Source organism: Spermophilus citellus, assembly GCF_964194105.1.
Source record: "Spermophilus citellus genome assembly, chromosome: 10".
NCBI classification, from domain to species: domain Eukaryota; kingdom Metazoa; phylum Chordata; class Mammalia; order Rodentia; family Sciuridae; genus Spermophilus; species Spermophilus citellus.
In genome coordinates, this window is record NC_138197.1 from 86228603 (window position 1) to 86248999 (window position 20397).

Here is a 20397-nt window from a genome sequence, read left to right on the forward strand (position 1 = left end):
TCCCTCTCTGGAATGTCGTTTTCTTGAGTCTTTGATGGCTGACACTTTCTCTACTTCCAATCTCCATTCAAATGTCACTTCCTCAGAGAATCATCCTTCAAGATAGCTCCCCCAGTCATTCCCTAGCCCTCTATCCTGCTTTATTTTCTGCTGAGAACATACTATTATCTATGTTTATATGCATTGCTTTCTAAATTAACCCTCTGTGCTAATATATTCTTGATGAAGACAGGTGTATTTTTTTCCTTTCCTGTCTATTGTTATATCTACATTGTGTGTGGGAGTATAGAATAAATATTCAGCAAATATTTGTTGGAATTATCTGATTCCTGCTTCCCAAAGGTGAATGTTACTGACAGGTGAATGTTAGTGGAATTTCACTGTGAATATTCAACTTTATTAAATGGTAAGTAGAATCAATCTCTATCAGCCACACACCTGCTAGTTACTAACTAGGACTCCCAACCATGACCAAATTCTAGTTAGACTCCTCTGAGCCCTCTTCTTGACTAAGACTTTTCCTTGACTTGGGAGCTCAGTTTTAGTAAGAAAATTCCTGAGCCAGTGTATAGACATTACCCTGCTCCCATCTAATCAGGATCCTTCTAGAAATGTCCCATCAATAACACTCTCACTCTCACCTTGTCCATTAGCTAATATAAATCCCTACCTGTCCTAGCTGAGTAGGGTAGAGCCCAATCTCTCTCTTACTGCAATAATCTTGACCCAATTGAAGTAGTCTTGAATAAAGTCTTTGTCTGTTATTTTAAATGAGTGTCTGGTGCAATTTCTCTTTAACACTATAGGCCAAATATTTACCTACTAGCTTGTATAAATTTACTTAACGAATTTTTATTGCTCCCTATATAACTTCCCTGTGTTCTTTGCAGTGGGAAGGATCCTGTAGGCTTTTCTCATTTCTGGGATTAAAGAATTTTGTTTCTCTAGCATAGAGGGGAAGGTTAGGATAAAGGCAACAGGACTTTTTGAAATCACCTCCATAGTAGCTATTACTTATTCAATATGTCACATTTATTTTCAGTTGTTCTGGTGGTGACATTTTAATGAATAATACAAAAACAATGTGCAATTCAAAATGACACCTGAAACCCCTTAAACAAAAACATGGTCAGTATATAAAAAAATAATTCCCCTTCTTGCCACATAAACAATATAATTCAGATGCGGCCAGCTCCCAATGCTGCCACTGACTTGAGATTTGGACTGTACCTGCGACATCAAACTCGATTTCCAGGGTGACCTTGCTAGTGATGGAAGAGTCTCGGAGGAGCTGATTGGCTTCCTCGAAGGTGCTGTCTTCAGTTGGAATTCCATTAATGGCCATCACTCTGTCTCCAATCTGTAGCACCCCGCATCTAATTTAAAGCCACATGTTAGAGGCTGTAGGTAGAATACATAATCATCAAGTTGAACTTGCCAGATCTACCTCGTTTGATCCTTGCAAAATAGCATGACTGTTTGGTCTTGTTTATTCAACGCCGTGGGAATCATATCAGGCCAATTGCAATATCTTTCACTTTTGCATTTCTTTGCTACAATTGTGGGCAAGGGAATCCTGAAGTAACTCAGGGAAGTAATTAATATTCCATGCTCATAGTATTGTTATAATCTGATCAGAACTGATACATTCCTGCATGGTAGAGAAATAGTACTGAGGTTTGAATTTCAGTTTTTTTTTTTTCATGGATTTTTCTCCTTTTTAATTAATACAGCCTCTGGTCTCCTGATGGACAAGAATCTGCTAGATTAAGGCATCCAAGCTTATCATTCTTCTTAAATATGATCAAGAACATAAAATTTTATTATCACAACAGAGTTCATTGCATCTTGCATTACCTGCATTGAGCACTGTTCCATAATTTATTAGCCATTGAAAGATAGCCAGCACCAGAAATGCACAGCAGAAAAAGATGCTGTGAAAGAAACACATCTCACCTCTCTGCTGGGCTGTCAGCTTCAATATAGGAAATCAGAGGTGGGGAAGAGAGAGTCTCTGTGGCAAACACACTGCCCTGCAGTTGGATTCCAAATCCTGTGACAGGATCTGCTGTCAACACAACTTCTGTGGTTTCCGTGTGAACAACCTGTCCAGCCAATCCCACTGTGCTAGAGGCTAAAGACACTGGAGGAAAAAACATGAAAAAGAATGATTTTAGGTTTAGGCAAGTACCAGGAATACCAGCATTTCCCAAATAGGTCATGTCCCTGAACAAAAGCTCATTGGCAATGGTGAGAGTTTAAATTTTGGCTTTTTAGCAAGAAGGTTGGCCAGAGCCAAACAAGATAAGTGATTCTCCCCCAATTTGTCATATTTTAGTTATAACACCAGTGGAGTTCCCTCTTTTATACCTACAAACCAGGAACTAAAACGGGGGCTGCAGGAATAGGATGGCCTTGGGATATGGGCATATGGGTTGTGGTCCTGGCTCTGTCACCGAGCACCATCTGGGGGCCCTTGGGGAAGGCTATTCCATCTCTGTGTGTGTCTGGGTCCTATCTAGAGAAAGGGGAACTCGGCGGACTGGTCTAATGTTTTCCTACTTTACACATCTGTGCTGGAGCTTTAATGACTTTTTACAAACAACCTGATCTTCAACTTTGAAGACATAATTAATCTAAATCTGGCCACTGAAGCTGTGCTGATCCTCAACCTTATTCCAGCACTGCGTTGGCGTAATGAAGTCTCATTTAAACTATGTACTCCTCCTATTCCCACATTTTACTTCCTCAGTGTTTTCCTCTGGTTCTCAAGCCTACCTGTTGTCTCCTGTTTAATTCATTTCTCTAACACTCATCTGAGCCTTCAGCTAGACAGCTCTTTCTTATTCCCAAGCCCAAATTTGATCATAAAAGACCTGAACCTCTCCTGGTTGGCTCCCCTGGACCATGCCCACTGGAGCTGGCCACCTGTGCTCTCAGAGCACATTCTCTGCCTGCATAGTTCTATGTTGAAATGTTACTTTCTCCAAAAAAGGTTTCTATAGCCCCTGTACTGTAATTAAAGCCTGATGACACCAGATACCTCAAAACCCACTATAACCACAACCCATTTTCCTTCACTCCCCCGTCTGGACAAAGAAAGAGAAAGTTTTATAATACTCCTGGCTCCTGTTTAAAATCCCATAGTCCTCAGGTGCAATGATATATACTTGTAAACCCAGAGGCTTGGGAGGCTGAGGCTGAAGGATTGCAAGTTGGAGCCCAGACTAAGCAATTTAATGAAACCCTGTCTCAAAATAAAAAAATTCAAAAGACTGGGGATTCAAAGTGCCCTTGGGTTCAATCCCCAGTCCTGCAAAGATGTAAAAATAAACAAAATTACATAGTCTGTACTTATTTCTGCTTTGTCTCATCTGCAAGTTCATAGTTTTCTACTTTTTCAAAATTCCCTCTCATCTACTTTCTGACTTAGGGTCTTTTTTCTTAGTCAACTTGCTCTTGTCCCTGACTTTTCCTTGTCCTTGTCATGGTGATGACCTTTGAACATGCTGGCTTTGGGTCCTTTGCTCTCAGTGTTGCTTATTAGCAATTCCACCCTAATACTGCTCTACGGGCCCAGCCCGGCTCTCCATTTCATCAACCTGGATAGATCTCCAAGATCTCCATATCTGAATCCCCCTTGTTTATCACACATCCCTCCTGAGCCATACACTCTCACTTTCTACCCTCTCACTTTCTCCTCTTTCTGACTCCTGGTCTCAATCCCCTCTCACGTATCTCCTGCCCTACTGGTTTTTCAGACAACATTTCTAGCATCAGAGTTTTCTCTCTTCAAATGAAAGCATCCTAAAAGTTGCCTTTTATGCTTCTGAGTCATAAAAATCTCTCTTGCTGCTTTTCTAAACTTTCCCAATCACCCCCCTAGCTCTATCCAATCTATTGATCTGTACTGATTTTGATTCTGAAGCTGCTTAGAATTTGGCTTCTTTCACCTTTTGTCAAAAACACTTTCTCCAATGATTCCATGACCATCCAAAACAATGGCCTCATCTGCTGTAACTACTCCAGAGTGACTGGCTTCATGACCATCCCTTCTGAAATCGCTCTTTAGTTTTGATGAAGCTTTGTTTTCAGTCTCCTGCATCTTCAGCCTCTGCTGGTTACTCTGCCTCCTCCTGTACAAGAAGCTTGGACTCACCCATAGTTCTGTCCTATGTTCTCTCATTCTTTCCACCACTTCCAACCTGCCTATGACAGGACCTCTGCATGCACCTGTTCAAATCTCTCTAGTTTCAAATTTCAGTGATAAATTTCTTTTCTTGATAGCTAATACATTTGCAAAGATGATTCAAATCTCTCTAGTTTCAAGTTTCAGTGATAAATTTCTTTTCTTGATAGCTAATACATTTGCAAAGATGTTTCATTAGCTTCTCATATTTTCAAAATTGAGTAAATTGTCTTCTCTTTCTCATTTCCTCTCCATGTCACCATTTCCACCATGTCAATCCAGGCTGAAATCTCAAAGCAGCCTTTGACTCACAACTGCCCATCGTCTCACATCAATCGCTAAGTTCTCGTAAGATGACCCCTATAATATAACATGTATAAGCCCTCTTTCCCCTTTTAACTTTCAATACCTTAATTCAGGCTTTCATTACTTTCTATTTCCAATATTGTAATGTACATATTTATAGGTCCTCTCCTGCTAAATTGGAGATGAATCTTTCCTTCACAGTGAGGCCCTGACTTGTCTGCTCCCCTAGAGTAGTCCCTGTCCATCGTCTCATGCTGTAGGCTTTCAATTTGTTGCCCAAGGGGCCTTTCCAATAAGCAAAGGAAATACCCCAGTTTAGAATATTTTAACAGCTCCCATTTCCTAGAAAACAAACTTTTTAATTCTAGCAGTTCACGCAAGACTCTTTGTAAGTTCATTTTCTCCTGCCATCAGGTCTTGTGTTCTTCCACGATCCCTCCATGGGGTAAGTGCTCTAAGCCTCTTGACATTCCTTTGTGTCTTAGTATATGCTGTGCCCTCTGCCTCTTTAGCAACTCCCCTCAGCTTTTAATGTACCTTTTCCTGGCTTAATCCAGGGAGACTTAGGTACTTACTTACTTTTCTACATTTACACATTTCTAGTACATAGTGCTATTTTGGTACTTATCAGGTTTTTGTTTGTTTGCCTGTCTCTCCACTTGACCCTGAGATGTTGAGCGGTTGGGAATAGATCTTTTTATCTTGATATCTTGGTGCTGAAATGTTCAGTAAATGCTGAATAAATGAGGAATGAGTCAAGTTTTGTGATATCATCTACATTTTCCTCTTTGGTATTGACACTTCACATAGGTGTGCTGAGTTAACATAAAGAACTAGAAGCTACTTCTGAGGACCCAAAGCCTCCCGATCATGAATGACAGGATAAGGGAGGGAAGGTAGAATATGACTAAGAGGGGCAAAACCCCTGGCTTTTTTTTTTTTTTTTTTACTAGGTACCTCATCATTCTGTCTGTGGATTATTATGGTAAAAAAAGGCTGCAGTTAGTTGGTAGGTGGGGGAGAGAGCCTCCACCCCAGGCGTTGCACAGACCATGGGGTTCATGATCCCAATGTTCCACTCAGGGACTATTATGTATTGATTCAAGTACATTTTCTGGTGTGGCTTCATTTATGTCAAGTGTGCTTCAGTTGCTCTCCAGTCCTTGCCTTTTGCTATCAGTGACCGAAAACCATGAGAGGACACCATTTCCTGTCAGTGAGGATTTGGAGAGCTACATTTCCTTCTGGCTATACACCTAGAATGATAAGGGCAGGTGTCACCTTCCTGGAGGGTTACTTTCATTTATCTTCTAGTAAGCCTCTTGGATTTCAATATCAATGTTATCCCCCCTCCCCCTGCTTGTGAATCTTTCCTTGGGTTGATATTAGTATATTCTTCCATTCAACATTTCAGTTTGAAATATTTTGGGGACTACTGAACTGGAGTTAAAAGCTGGGTTTTTAGTCAGTTATCTCCCATCTCCTTTGAGAAAGAGCCAGATGACTTACCTAGTAACAGCCAGGATTAGGTTAGGTCTACTGAAGACACAGGACACTGGCTGTATTTTTGGAACAGAGAAGAGAATTGAGGGAATTTCATTCTCTAGAGGTTTTTGACAAAGAAGCATGAATTCAATGAGGGTATCATTAAATCTATAAGCTCCATCTGGAGACAAGCTGAGGTGATAGAAATTATTAGGCAACTTAATTTAGAATTTAACAGAAATTCATGCACTCTACATTGATTATGTAATTATATAAGGTTACAATTTATATCATAAATATAGGATTATATTAAGTAATTTAGGATTTTACAATTAACTCTAAAAAATCCTCTGATGTATTGGAATCTGTTCTTTGAAATGGTAAAATTTCATTTGAAAGTATATTGATTACTTACACAGATTAAAGTCTGAGAAACTATTACCAGATATGAAAAAGATAAATTATAGATTTAAAAAATGAGTGGCCAAAAGAAAAAAATAACCAATATTACTTGGAGGATAAAAAAGATGAGCTTGATTAGCTTGCTTCATTAATGCGGTCATCCACGAAAGAAAATAAAGGTGATTTGTGAATTATAACCCTGTAGTTTAAGATTTGTGTGTGATAAATTTTTTGCTGCAGTAGCGGATCCTCCTGCAAGGTATTTGATCTGCAAAGGCTACGAGCTACTGGCTCTGGCTCAGGGCTTCTACTAAGGTGAAGATGGAAATGATTAAGTTGCTGACACCCTACATTTGAAATCAGCTCACTAGTGTTCATCCACGTTGTGTTCAGGACTCAGTCTGCTCTGTCCTGTTCTCATTCTTACAGGGATGGTTCTGTTCACAGCTCTGTTTTTGCAGGAATAGTTTTTTTTTTTTCCTTTCCTAGAGTAAGGAAGGTCAGGGGGAACAAAAGACAGCCAAAGATTTTTTTAAAAAAAATTCTAGAAAGGCTTATTTAATTTATGAGGCTGTATGGTTTATTATCAGATATGAGAAGAATTTTAAAAGTATAGAGAACATGGGGCCTGAAAGGGTTTATTAATAGAACACATCTATGCAATTTGATCATGTTATTTGAGACTTCTGTCTCACTAGGGTTCCACAGAAGTGGCGACCTGCTGTGGATCCAGCACACTGTGAACCATATGATCCAGTTCAGAAGAGCAGGAGAGGTGGCCCACAGCTCCCTGCATGGTCACTTAGAAAAGCTTACCATTAGCTGCTCTTGTTGTCCATTGTTTTTTCAAGGGTTGGTGAAAGAGACCATGAAAGTTGCTAGGTTTTCTCATTTTCTTCTTTTCAGACTTTTTCAAGATTACCCTCTCTAGCAATAAGTGCTGATAAGCAAAGAAGCAAAGAACATTCTGGGAATATGTTCTAACTTTTGTCTGCTGCAATTCCGGAAGCCTGGGAATAGGTGGAGTCTCTGTCCTAGCTGAGAATACAGGGTCAGGAAGGATTGAGCCGGATCCACTGCTCCTCATGCAGCCATGACATGTGGAAAAGACTTTTGGAGGAGGCTTGGCCTCTGAGGGAACACAGGTAGTGGGAGAAAGGCCAGGAAGATTCCAGAAGAGGGATGAGAGTTTCCTCTATGACATGCTCTGAGACCTTCCCAGGGCTTTGTGACTCTCCTCAAAGCCTAGAGTGCAGTGTGCACACCAGTCTCTATGTGAAACAAACATGGCACCTTGCTGTTTTAATCCTTGTCACATGTTGTAACAGACTTTCTGTGTTTTTCCCTTTAGTCAATGGTACAGAAAGTTTTAATATTTATGTGAGAATATTTCATTCTTTCCTAGTCATGTCCTTACTTGGTACTGGAAACACATGTGAAAATTATTATTATTTTTTTCTGTTTTGCAAGCTCTGGCCTCAACTCATCATCAATAAAGCGGAGAGACTTTTTCTTGTATTTGTGACTTTTGCCATGATTCACCATCCATACAAATGGCCTGGTTGCTATAGAAACATAAGTACCAAAAAGTGGCAGCGAACAGTGGCACAGAATAAAGACATAAATAATGTGGGGGAAATAAACCAAGGTACAGTGAAAGTGGCAATAAAAATTTTATCCTCAGCTACTTGGGAAGATCTTTATGTCTAATGTGACCATACCAAGCTTAGGCAATTAAAAAAGAAAAAAGAGACTGGGGATGTGGTTCAAGCGGTAGCGCACTCGCCTGGCATGCGTGCGGCCCGGGTTCGATCCTCAACACCACATACCAACAAAGATGTTGTGTCGGCCAAAAATAAAAAATAAATACTAAAGAAAAAAAAAAGAAAAAAGAAATTCTCAAAAAATTTTTTCTGGAATTTGGAATACTATCATAATTTTCTCAAGTCTTTTTGAAGTAGGAATAAAAGTTTGTAGTATTTGGGGCTTTGTCGTCTGATTAAAATATAAAATGTATGGTCTCCTGAGATATATTTATAAACCTCCTGTTATGTACATGTGATCAGTGGTGCTCTTGTGGCTAATGTCTACAGAAAACATGAACTAGAAATTTTCTGAACCAGGTTTCTGTTTATATTCCTACTATGTTGGAGAACAACATGCTGATTTACGAGTTGGTTATGGGTCTCAGTGACAGTGTGCCCTCGACTTTGTTTCCTACTAAAAAATGCAAGATGTGTCAATATCAACCTGAGCTAGCCAAACACATTATCATTCATTTGTATTACTAATGGCCTTAATCAACACAGCAAATCTTGCCTAACACAAACAAATGGTTAGCCTTTGAAACAGAAGTACAAACATTAGTGAAATCATTTAATTGCTCTTCCCTATTGAGGGCTGTTAGTACTGTACATGAAGCCATTATATATTTATATAAATTTATATACAAATATCTGCTTCAAATCTGAAGGCATTAAATGAAAGACTCAAGATCTATGCATTATGTCGAAGTGTACCACTGTAGAAAATGCCTAAATTTGAAAACAATGGCAACAGATTTTCACATTGGACAATTCAATTTCAGGTATATAACACTAATACAACTATGCAGCATAACTAACAATTAAATAGTGCTTACTATTCACCAGATATTGTTTAGCGCGCGCCCGTGCGCGTGCGCGCACACACACACACACACACACACACACACACACATATATATATTTTTTTTCCTTCAAAATCATCCAGAGAAGTAACCACTACATTTATCTCTAATTTTCACTGAGGCATAAAGAGCTAAGCAAACGTGCTCAGGGTTCCCTAGCTAGAGTGTATGATGCTGGGATGAGACTTCCTACTTCTAGAGTCCAGGCTCATGATCACTTTACTTTATTGCCTTCAACTAGTTTCTTCTAAAAGTAAATAATTTACTCTAGTCTTAGCTAAGAAATGAATGAAACTCTTGGATGCTTTTTGCTCTTTCTTTGACTAAACTCAATCTTCCATTTTACTAATTTCAAATTTATTGTCATTTTCACATATTGAAGATGACAAATCTCCTTATACTTGAAAGGACAGGCAAGTCAAAACCATGCATCCATCATGGTAGTGACCCTCTTTTTCTATGGTTTTCTTTGTAAGTAAGCATTTGGATTCCTTTAACATGAAGAAACCACTTTCCAGTGTGGGGGATGGCTGGTGACCCTCAATGTTGGGGCACTGATGGGACTGGTGAGAGGTCCTCTGGAGATGATGAATCTCTAGCAAACCAGTCCTTCTTACAAGAGCATTCTGGTCAGTACTAGCCTGGAAGGACCAGGGTTGGTTTCATTTAAATAACTTGAGGCTGTTCCTTATTTTTATTTCTATGGTCAGCACAGGAAGAGACCCCATCTTCTTTAGGTTTATTTATAGGAATCACAATCAAACAACCACCAAAAAGATAAAGGGGCAAGAAATGCACCTCTCTAAACTATGATTAGATCTGGTTGGAGATGTTAGTGTTCTCTTTCCCTCAAAGTTTTGAGATTATGGTGATAGGATATGATCTTCCTCTACAGAAAAGAAAAATTAAGGAGTGATTTGTGTTTCTCCCCTGTTAAAACATTCTATCATCCCTTTTTCCCCCTTTATACAGATAGCCAGCTATCTTAAACCGAGTAGCTAACTACACCTTTCTAGTCTTGCTCAGTCTATATTTTATTTGGCTGTCCCAGAAGCTAGAGTTTCCAAGAATGATAGTTGAAATTCCTAGACTTTAGGATGTTTGCTGTAAGTAAGAGCATCCTTCTTACCTTCGTAATGCTGCAAAGGGTAGTAAGAAATTCATGTGAGAGAGGTGAGTCTCATTGGGGTAAGTTAGTAAGAAAAGTAAGGGGAACTTGGGAAATGAGATATAATATGAAAAAGCATGTTCAAACTTATCACTGATTTTGGTGGGGGCTAAGTCAGGTCATGAAATATAATTTAGTATGAAATTTAACTTGGTATATTATTTGTTAAATAACTTGTTAAATTTAATTTGTTATATGAAATAGCATTAAAATGTATGAGATTATTACCTTTATCAAAAGGGAGGCAGAGTTTTACAACATAGCTTTAGAGGGAATAAGAAACTAAGAATAAAGGTTTCATCCAAAGCTATCCAGAATATAAGAAGGAGTCTTAAAAGTTACACCTTTGACTAAAGTCACACCTTTGACTACTTCATGACATCAAAAGAGGAAGAAAAAAATGTTCAATAAAAAGTTGTAGGAAAGACAGTATGAACTAGTGGCTGTCCGAAATTATACCCAGCCAATAATTATCATGCAGAGTATGGGCACCATGTCATTATCCTTGGCCCAGAGTTCTGGCTTCTTACATCTCCTTGATCACTTAGGCATTCAAATGCTCTTCCCACAGGTCTCAACGAATTGAAAACTCCAGTGCCTGACTGTTTTCCACAGGCCAAATGACTACCGTTAGCTAACATTTCACTTACGTGAGCTTTTGAAGTCTTTCTTTTTCAGTCTCCTCCTCATCATGGTTCCTCGTGGGCTAGTAGAGTAGAGGCTTCGAGGTAAAGTCCCCATGTTCAGGGAACTCAGGCTGTATGCACTCATGGAGGTAGGAGAGAAGGATGAAGACACCACAGCTGCTGTAAGAGAGTGAAGACTTGGCACAGAGCACTCGCAGATGGCCTTTGAGCTGCCACCCCTGCCAGCCAGCTTTAATTCAGAAAGACACACATGATGAACAGCAGTGGCTAGTAGCTACCCAGCCAGACAGAGACAAGGCTTCAGGAGCCAGGAGATAGCACTTTGGAATCTCAAGAGTTACAAGAGCTTAGAAGTGCTGAGGAGTAGCAGGAGCCTCAGAAGCACACAGGAAAACAGAGACTCTATGAGGTTTGCTTCAAACAACAAAAAAACAGACATTTAAACCATGTTCTCCACAAACAACAACCCAAGGGATCTGATACATGATCTAATTTTCATAGATATTTTCTGACACGGATTGCATAAGTGATTTCACACACACAAAGAACTGAGAACACCATACTCCATATAATATTCTGAACTGTTATTTCCTGAATCATGTATCAAGAATTCTGAACATTAACTTCCTTTCTTAATGACAAATGCTTTCTGATGGAAAAGACTAAGGAGATATTGCAAATAACACATCGTTACTACGAAAAAAAAAAAAGCACGAAACACCCACAAAGCAGAAGATGGAATGAATTAGAGGTGGAAGGAGCGAGAAGAATATAATTTAAATGAAAGACCAAGAGGAGAAAGCCTGGAACATTACGAGGGCTGTTTGGAGGAGGCGCTTTCGGGAATGTCAGGGCTGGCACTCTGCAATGGTCAGGGTGGTGCGTATTATAGTGGTGGTTGGTGTGAAGGCTGCAGTGGTTGCTGGCCCAGGAATCCCAGGGAAGTTGCCTGTCGCTCCTCTGAATTTTCACTGCCCATATGAAGTGATGATGAGAAATAAGAAAAACAAACAAACAAACAAAGAACCAAAAAAAAAAAAAAAGAGGAAAAAGTAACTGAATTGCACAAATAAAAAAGAAAAAGTGTAACAAAATGAAAGCTGATTGCAAAGGAAAAAAAATTCACTTGGCTTTTGCTTTTTCTGTGGTCAGCGAAAGAGATGATTAACATCAGCAATGGAAACTTTTCATCTTCCCAAGAATAATGCATGTCTGGGCCCGACCCTTTTTTTTTCTCCTTTTAGGATGGCCATTGAATCAATTTCTAACCTCTCCCTATGCTTTGCAGTAGAGATTAAAACTTTTTTTTTAAACTTAAAAGTCAGCTCCAAAAAGATCTATGGTACACGATTAGTAATTAAAGATTTGCAAATATTGGCCATTTAGTAGCACTTGTTTGGAGAAAAAGAAAAGAAGGAACAATAAATCACATTGTCTCATGATTCGTGTGGGTTACTAGTCACACATCACAATTTACTGCTCTGACATTTTAATTACGCCATGATCCATCACTTGGACTTGATTTTCCTCAACAATAAACCACTCTAATCATCGGTCAGGATCAGAATCTTATCTGTATCCTGACTGAAAATGAGAAGATAAAAGTCTCAATATGTTTTATAAATTTTTTTTGGAAAAAGTGCTTTTCCATTAGAAATAGTTAATTCTTGAAATACTCCACATATTCTATCTATTTCATAAAATATGAGGTTTATTTCAAAGTCTTGGTGCCCCTTTTATTTATTAAAGAAAGCTTATCATGCTTCTATCCTAGTTTTGATGTGATTTTCTATCCAGCATTCTGATATATGAGTAATTACGTTTGCTATTGACAGGAAGTTTGTCACTGAATGATCTGAAAAAGTTAAAATAACGATGAGGTTTTATTTCTTTCAGTTTTTCAGGATTCTAGTGTTAGGTGTCTTACATGTGAATTATTTAACAGTAGTTATTCATATAGAGGGGCTGAATGTATATATTTGTGTAGATAAGAACTTAAGTTATACTGTCCATGAAACCAGCTTCCTTGGTGCTTCTTGTACTTTCTGGAGTGAGACAGTACATGGAACACAAGCCCTAGCATGGACAGCCATTGTGCAATGAGGACGATCTGGTTTTTGGATGCTTTTTGCCCTTCTTCTCTGTATGACCTTGGCTAGCTACTCAGCCGCTCAGCCTCAGTTTCCTCATCTCCAACTGGAGGTCATGAGAGCGTCTGCTCCCCAGGACTGCTGTGAGGGTTAAGCACGCAAGGAGCTCAGTGTGGTGCTGATGTGGATAAAAACAAATGAATTGGGAGTTGTCACACTGATTCTCCTACTGTTCTCTCCACTTATACAACCATGGACTTTTCAAAGGAAATAGATGTGAGTCACTCAACAAATTTCACTCACTGAACACTTAAGTCTCAGAGGGCTGGTCAGAAATCTGCAGAACACTCTCAAAGCCAACTGTGCAGTCCTAAATCATCCCACCCTTTCCTTCCACTCCATTGCTGTTTGGGTTTCCTCTCCCTCTCCGATATCCTGGGTCAAGCCACCACCTCCTTCACCTAGAGCTCGGCATCACCTCCAGACTTGGTTCCCTGATTCGTCTCCTGCACACCTGCTTTTCAGTATCCACAACACAGCCAGGTGGAGCTTTTAAGTATCTAGGTTGGATCCTGTTACTCTTGTTCAGAGGGCTTATCATTATACCCACCATCCAACGCAGGCCCTTCTTCTCTCTTCGGCTTCATCTGCATCACCACCTTCTCCATTCATATTCTCAGCCTCACTGGTCTCAAGTCTTGTTATTAGCACAAGCCAGGCTTCCTACCTGCCTCCAGGCCTTTACCTCGCTCTTATTCCCCCAGTTATTTTTGCATCAGGCTCCTTCTCATCATTCAGGTCTCAGCTCAGATGCCACATTCTCAGAGAAGTGACTGCTGACCTCCCTGGATGAACTAGTGGCTTCTCAGATGGTATCCCATTATTATTTTATATTTTTCAAAGCACTTACTACTGTCTGAAATGGCATTATTTATATAATATAGTTTTTAATGTTGGTCTCTTTCTACAAGAATTTAAATTCTACAAGAAGAGGGATCTACTTGACCTGCCTTACTCACTAGATATATTTTAGCAACTGGACTAGTACATACTGATTGATGTGGGAATAAATCAGTAAATGAATGCACAGGGGAGCAGGGATAGCAGTCAGAGTGTCCATATCCACTCAGCAGCTGCATTTTCTCTTGGATAAAAAAGTGTCACAGGGACGTCCTGAGTGGATCTTTCACCGTCCTCATTCACTTTTGTGTATAAAAGATAACTTTTTAGTAAGAAGCAGTTATTGTTGGGTCTGGCTAATCTACAACCACAGCCACCCTACTGTACTCTAAACAAAATATTATCTGTGTTTAAAATAAAGTTAGGGTACAGTGAATGGGCTTCAGAATTCCATACCCACCTTTTGACCCAGTTCTTAATTGACTGTTTTGAACATTCCTCAGCATTCATAAGGACTGTCAAGCACAATTAATAAATCAATAAGAAAGGTATTATTGACTACCTGTTGTGTGCCTAGCACTGTTCCAATTGTTGCAGGCTGGTTAAATATCTGTTGTAAACTTTACCTGGACTTTGAACTACTACTAAGGGCTGAATCTTCATATACAATGAAATAACTTAGAGACAAAATGATATAAGATGATACACAAAATTGCATGCCATGGATAATGAGTACAAAAAGTCTTCACCAAATAACTTAGGGCAGAGGAGAGAGTCGTCTTTTCTGAATGTACACTCCTAATCTACTGTGCTTTATAGCGGTACACTTAATTTTCATGTATTATGTAAATATCTCAGGAATTTAATAATCGGAGGTTACATTTTTTGGCATGCTCTTTCATTTTGCAAAGCACATTCAGACACACATTCTCTTATTTTGCAAAAAAGGCAGCCTGCTTCCACTGAGTTCTTACTATATTCCAGGCACTATGCTGAGCAACTTTTCATGTATCATCTCCGATAATCCCATCTTATTCCCATAAGACAGGTATTATAACCCCTACTTTACAGATGAAAAACCTGAACTGAATAAGAGTTGGGAGGCTTGCTTAAAGTCCCACATGGTGGAGCCAGCATTAAAGCTCTGGAAGTCTGTTCTAGAGTTTTTGCCCTCAGCCACACCACACTCTACTGTGTTTTCCTATGTGTGCCCTGAATACCTTATTGCAGATAAGCAAACAGCAAGTTTAATATAAAATGCTTTTCCTGTCATGTCATGGTGGCAACACTGGGGCAGTCTTAAGAGGTGTATAACATGGAAGATGTTGTCCTTTGTTCTCCTTGCCCAGACCAGGATGTTTGAGGAAGGGGGCAACAGCTGCTCTGGTTGCCCCTGGATTTCATAAATGGAATGTTCTCTTTGTATTGAATGTAACAACTTTAGTGACACTGGCCACATTTTCTTTTCCAAAGTCTCAGTTTTCTTTAGTCGTCATTATATTTCCCAAAGACCCTCAATGGGAATACTTTTTAACCTCATTGAAAACTCACTTTTGTCAACTTCTTTAATGTGGTTCTCTACTAGCAAAGGCACCACGAATCTCTTTTTCTACCTTGCCCTGAAAACATTGTGGTGAAAGCTTTGTTGCTAACAAAATTTGAGAAATGTATCTCCATCTACCTGTGGGATGGGAGACATGCTGTTTTGGCATCAGAGGTCTTGAAACAATAACCAGAACTGTCTTATGGAAAAAGGCTGAAACTTTGTGAAACTTGACTATTACCAAAATAGAAGTTTGAAAATTTCAAACACAACAAAATTTTTCTTATACAAATTTTTTGACCATGATTTAATTAAGTTTGGGAAGTTAGTATTTATTTTCTCTTGGAAGTAAGTGTCTGATTTTGATTTCACAATGTAGGGGAGATGCCAATATGTTAGGTTAGGAAGATGGTGAACAACTTTTAGTAAAGGCTGATGATGGGATTGGAAGTATAAGCTGGAGTCACATAAACTGTCACCCTCCTGCCTCTCCAATATAAATATCAGGTTTTCCACAGTGAAGAAAAAACAAGTACTCTTGGTCTATACATTTCAGTATCTATATTCATCTTTTTAAATTGTCTTGGCAAGGAGGTAAAACTATTTAATATTTTAAGAGTTGGAAACTAGTTGAGCCATTTATGATTTGTGTACAGGGCAAATCAAAGTAAAATAAATGAGGTTGAAAAGACAATAGCATTTTAAGAGGGTCTGTTATGCATTTCTGATTCACTGGTTTCAGGATGGAGCAAGCAAAACATCATGCTTAACATGCACCACCCAGCACCCACTCTTACACTCTATGCTCCAAATCCAATGCAATTTAAGATTCACTTTCAAGAAACTTAGGCAATTTTAGTGTTCTCTCCTCTTGGCCTGTTTGCAGGAAAGGCTCATTGGGGATCCTGGTAGGAATGGTGTGTATGCCATGAACTTTACCTTCCTATAGTTCCTTAGCATCTTTATTCAAATGATGCTGATTTTCTTTTCTTAACCTGCCTATGCTGCATCATTTCTCTACTCCGATGTGTAAAATTAAAATCTGATAAGGGTAATGTGTACTAGAGATTTTCATTAGCTCTAGGGCTGTCTAAGCTCCATTTAATTAAAAAGGTTGCATCCAGCTGACTCATTCAGTATGAAAATTATCTAGTTCTTTTTTTTGTTTCCTTCTTTTTTCACTGCAGAGAACAGCAGCACATTTTAGAAGGTGAGAAACACATAATACAAATGACCTCTGCAAAAGCAAAATTTCAATTCTCAAGAAAATGTGCTTTCTTTAAATAGGCAGAAATGTATTCTCCCCTCTTTTAGGCCAATGCAAGTGAGGCTTCTGGCTTCAAGAAATAAATAAAGAGAGCACTGGCTTAAGAGACAGGCAGGAGTTGGGACAAAGACTTCATTTGATTTGGGGCTCAAGTCCTTTTTCTTACACCAGGTTTTGTTTTGTTTCATTATTGAGGATTGAATTCAGGGGCACTCGATCACTGAACCACATCCTCAGCCCTATTTTGTATTTTTAAAAAAATATTTATTTATTTATCTATTTTTAGTTGTAGATTTAGAAACAGAGTCCCACTGAGTTGCTTAGCGACTTGCTTTTGCTTAGGCTGGCTTTGAACTCTTGATCCTTCTGCCTCACTTTCTGAGCTGCTAGGATTATAGGCATAAGACCCTACGCCCAGCCTCTTATACCGGGTTTTGTTTGAAGGTGCACAGGTAGATGATATATAAATACTCTGAAGACATAACTGTGAACTTCAAGACTGAAATGCAGATCCCCTCAGCTGATACTTTTTATTGAATAAATGGAGTCAAGTATTGATTGTCCTGTGTTAGATGTTTGATCAGAAAGGATGTTCTCTCTCCTAAGAAAAACATCACTGTAGAAAATAGACAAAATATATAGGAGCTCAGCCATTCCTACCACTGGGGCTCCCTACCAAATACTTGAGGAGTTTTCTATCAGTATATATTTTATTTTAAAAAGTGAATTTTACTATTTGCCTTTATTAACTTTTATATAGGCTGGAAATTCAATATGAATACTTCTATAGAGAAGTCAAATTATTCCCCCTTCTTACCACACTCAATTTGTACCAAAGACATTTAAAAAAAAATATCAAATAGTACTAGCCCTGAAAATTCTATTTCCAACAATGATTCTTTCTGCAACTTTGGGATTTCCAGCAAATTACGAGTGGCTTGAAAAAAGAGATTTGGAAGAGGAAACAGGGTACACAAAGATAACCTATTGTTTTGAAAAGAAGCGATAAAGGCAGAATTGAATTCAGTGTCTTTCTGCTTTCTAACTCTCTGGAGGAAGTGACAAGGGTAAGACCAAGATAAAGAGATGGATCCTCTCACCATGGTCAGGTCCCTTCAGGGCCAGGCGGGTCTGATGATGGGGAAGGATCTCCAACTTGACCTGGTCAGTGGTGTTTGCCAGGAATTGAGTCGCCTCCGCGAGCGTGCAGTACTCCATGCTAGTGCCATCGATGGACAGGATGTGGTCCCCCACGTGCAGCGCACCACATCTACGGGAAGGAGAAACACTGGGTACCATGAAGTGTCTTCCTCTTTGGAATACGACTTTCATGTCCTTCATAGTTAGAGTTTCACACAGTTTTCATTTACTTTAAAAAAAAAAAAAGGAAAAGTTTGAGTGTTATAGGAAACACCATCTGTCAAATTATAAGCCCCTTGGATGTGAATCAGAATGTAAAGTCTTGTAGAGAATGCAGAAAAATGCAAAGTAACATTTTTTTTCTCTTGTCCTTCTTCAAAAAATATTATTTGGGGATGGGCGATGCTGCATGTTGTGAAGTGAGCAAGAGGACAGTGTAGCACAGGGAGAATTTTCCCCTTGACTTTTTCTGTGTTTCTTCCTCCTACGATTTTCTAGATTTTCTATCTATAAATCTGAGTTGGCTACTATTAAGAATCTGGAGACATGACTCCTAGAATTCGAATAGGGTCTTTTTTATACGTGAATGAGAATAATTTGAGGTGATTCGGTTACTACTTCCTCAGAATTCCTTCATATAAGCTCTCAGAGCACCAGGTCTTTATTATTCTGCTTTATTTTGTTATTCTGGAGTTAAACATTTATTAGTACAAAAGCTCTTGATGGCAATGGAAATTATTCAGGAATCAAGTGAGTAATAAAACCAGGCCTTCGTGGTGAGTCAAGGGGGAAAGCTGGGGGTGGGGCTAGCTGCTACATCTTGCTGAATTCAAGGGGCTGGCTACTGGATGAGTGGAGAAAAGCAAACACAGCAGTCAGCATCCCGACGTACCAGTCAAGTGGACAGCTCCTTAAACTGGTTACCCCCTGCGGAATGGGAAAAAACAGAGGGAGACGATTAAAGCATCCTACACCATTGGACTGGAGAACACCCCTGGATCAATGGCTGCCACTGTTAGAGAACTGCACGTTAGGGTAAGACTACAGTGGAGCTGTAGACCGACCACCAGTGTGGGTGGCTTCGAGTCTCTGTGGAGCTGGAGGACTTCCAGACAGGGCCAAGCCAAGAGGAGAAGAGGGCTGGAAACACAGAGGAGACTGATGTGAGTAGTGTACTTCTCCAGATTTTAAGCCATCCCTTCCACCTAACATATTATTCCATGTTGATTTACTTGAAGTGCTTCCACTACAAGAGATGAGGACTTTCTTATCAGGAGCTGTAAAATAATTGATTAGGTTGGAAGATAATCTTTTTTCCCCTTCCCTTTTTACCTTACAAGTCTAAAATGTTAATTAGGAAAATAAGTACGATTTTTATTATGACACTGGAATGGATGATGTTTTAAGAGACTTTGGAAAGTTGTGAAACCCAAGATTAATTTACTATGGTAGTCTCAGACTTGTCTTTTTAAAATATTTTTTTAGTTGTAGTTGGACACAATTTCTTTATTTATTTTTTATGTGGTGCTGAGGATCGAACCTAACGCCTCATACATGCTAAGCAAGTGCTATACCACTGAGCCCCAGCCCCAGACCCTCAGACTTGTCTTTAAAGATGATATTCTTTTTAAAATACTATTTATGTAAGAATTACGTAAAATACTATTACGGAAGAATGAAAGGAATACAATTTTATGGTAGCAGGATTGAACTGATAACAACTCAGGAAAACATTTGACTTCTCTCTACTGGACTTAATGAAGACCAGGTCAGCTGCTCCACAGTAAGACAATTTGCTTGTTTGCTTGACTTTTTTTTTTTAATTGATAAAGAGTACTCCAACCATTGAATAAAATCACATTACATTCCAGGGTGATCAATAGTGTAGGTAAATTTTTAAGTCCCACATATTGACTTGTTTTCTTACCTTAAACTTGTATAAACTGGCAAGAGAGCTGTTTTTTTTTTTTACTGTGTATGTGTATGTGTATTATGTAAGTGTGTATGTGTGGTGTGTGTGTATACATGCATGATTTTTTAAATACACATGCAAATATGAAAGGTAGGCGCTTTCTGTGACACTCACCTGTCTGCAATGCTTGCAGATTTGATTTTGTCTATGACAATGACCTGTTTGTTACAGCACATGGAGGTAGTTAGGGCAACCCCAAGGCTGGCACCAGGAGTTTTGGCAACTTCAACTAGTAATGGCCCGGATGCTGTTGCCACAGAATCTGTCAAAGAGCAAATTTCAGGAAAACAAACAAACAAATAAATAAGATAAAACAAATAAGCAAACAGAAAAAAAGAAAGAGAATATTTAGTCTGATGTCAGCCTGTTAATTTTATCACTGAAACTTAGGTTTTCTTCAAATAATGTCTCCACAACCTACAAGACCTGAGGACATCTCTTGGGGCCCCCATTCCATCCGGCTTCCATTGTAACGATATGTGCATGTGTAAATCTCTTCAATTAGCTTCTAAGCATCTTGCCAACTAAGATAATGCCTTTTATATCTTTATGTCCTCCACATTGCTTGGCACAGTGTCAGGCACATAAAATGTCTCTCAATAAACATTTTAAAAATTAAT

The 20397-nt window shown here is 39.0% G+C and overlaps 1 protein-coding gene across 1 annotated transcript in view; it reads right to left on the reverse strand.

The window, feature by feature from the left end:
- GRIP1 (glutamate receptor interacting protein 1) overlaps positions 1-20397 on the reverse strand; it is a gene marked incomplete at its 5' end in the record, with an annotated part of 251102 nt that overhangs the window by 68776 nt on the left and 161929 nt on the right. Inside the window, 6 exons of the mRNA XM_081310350.1 lie at positions 1231-1376; positions 1957-2143; positions 10869-11024; positions 11681-11836; positions 17766-17935; positions 19892-20039. Coding sequence (XP_081166476.1) covers positions 1231-1376; positions 1957-2143; positions 10869-11024; positions 11681-11836; positions 17766-17935; positions 19892-20039 — 963 coding nt within the window. The remainder of the gene's footprint in view (positions 1-1230; positions 1377-1956; positions 2144-10868; positions 11025-11680; positions 11837-17765; positions 17936-19891; positions 20040-20397) is intronic.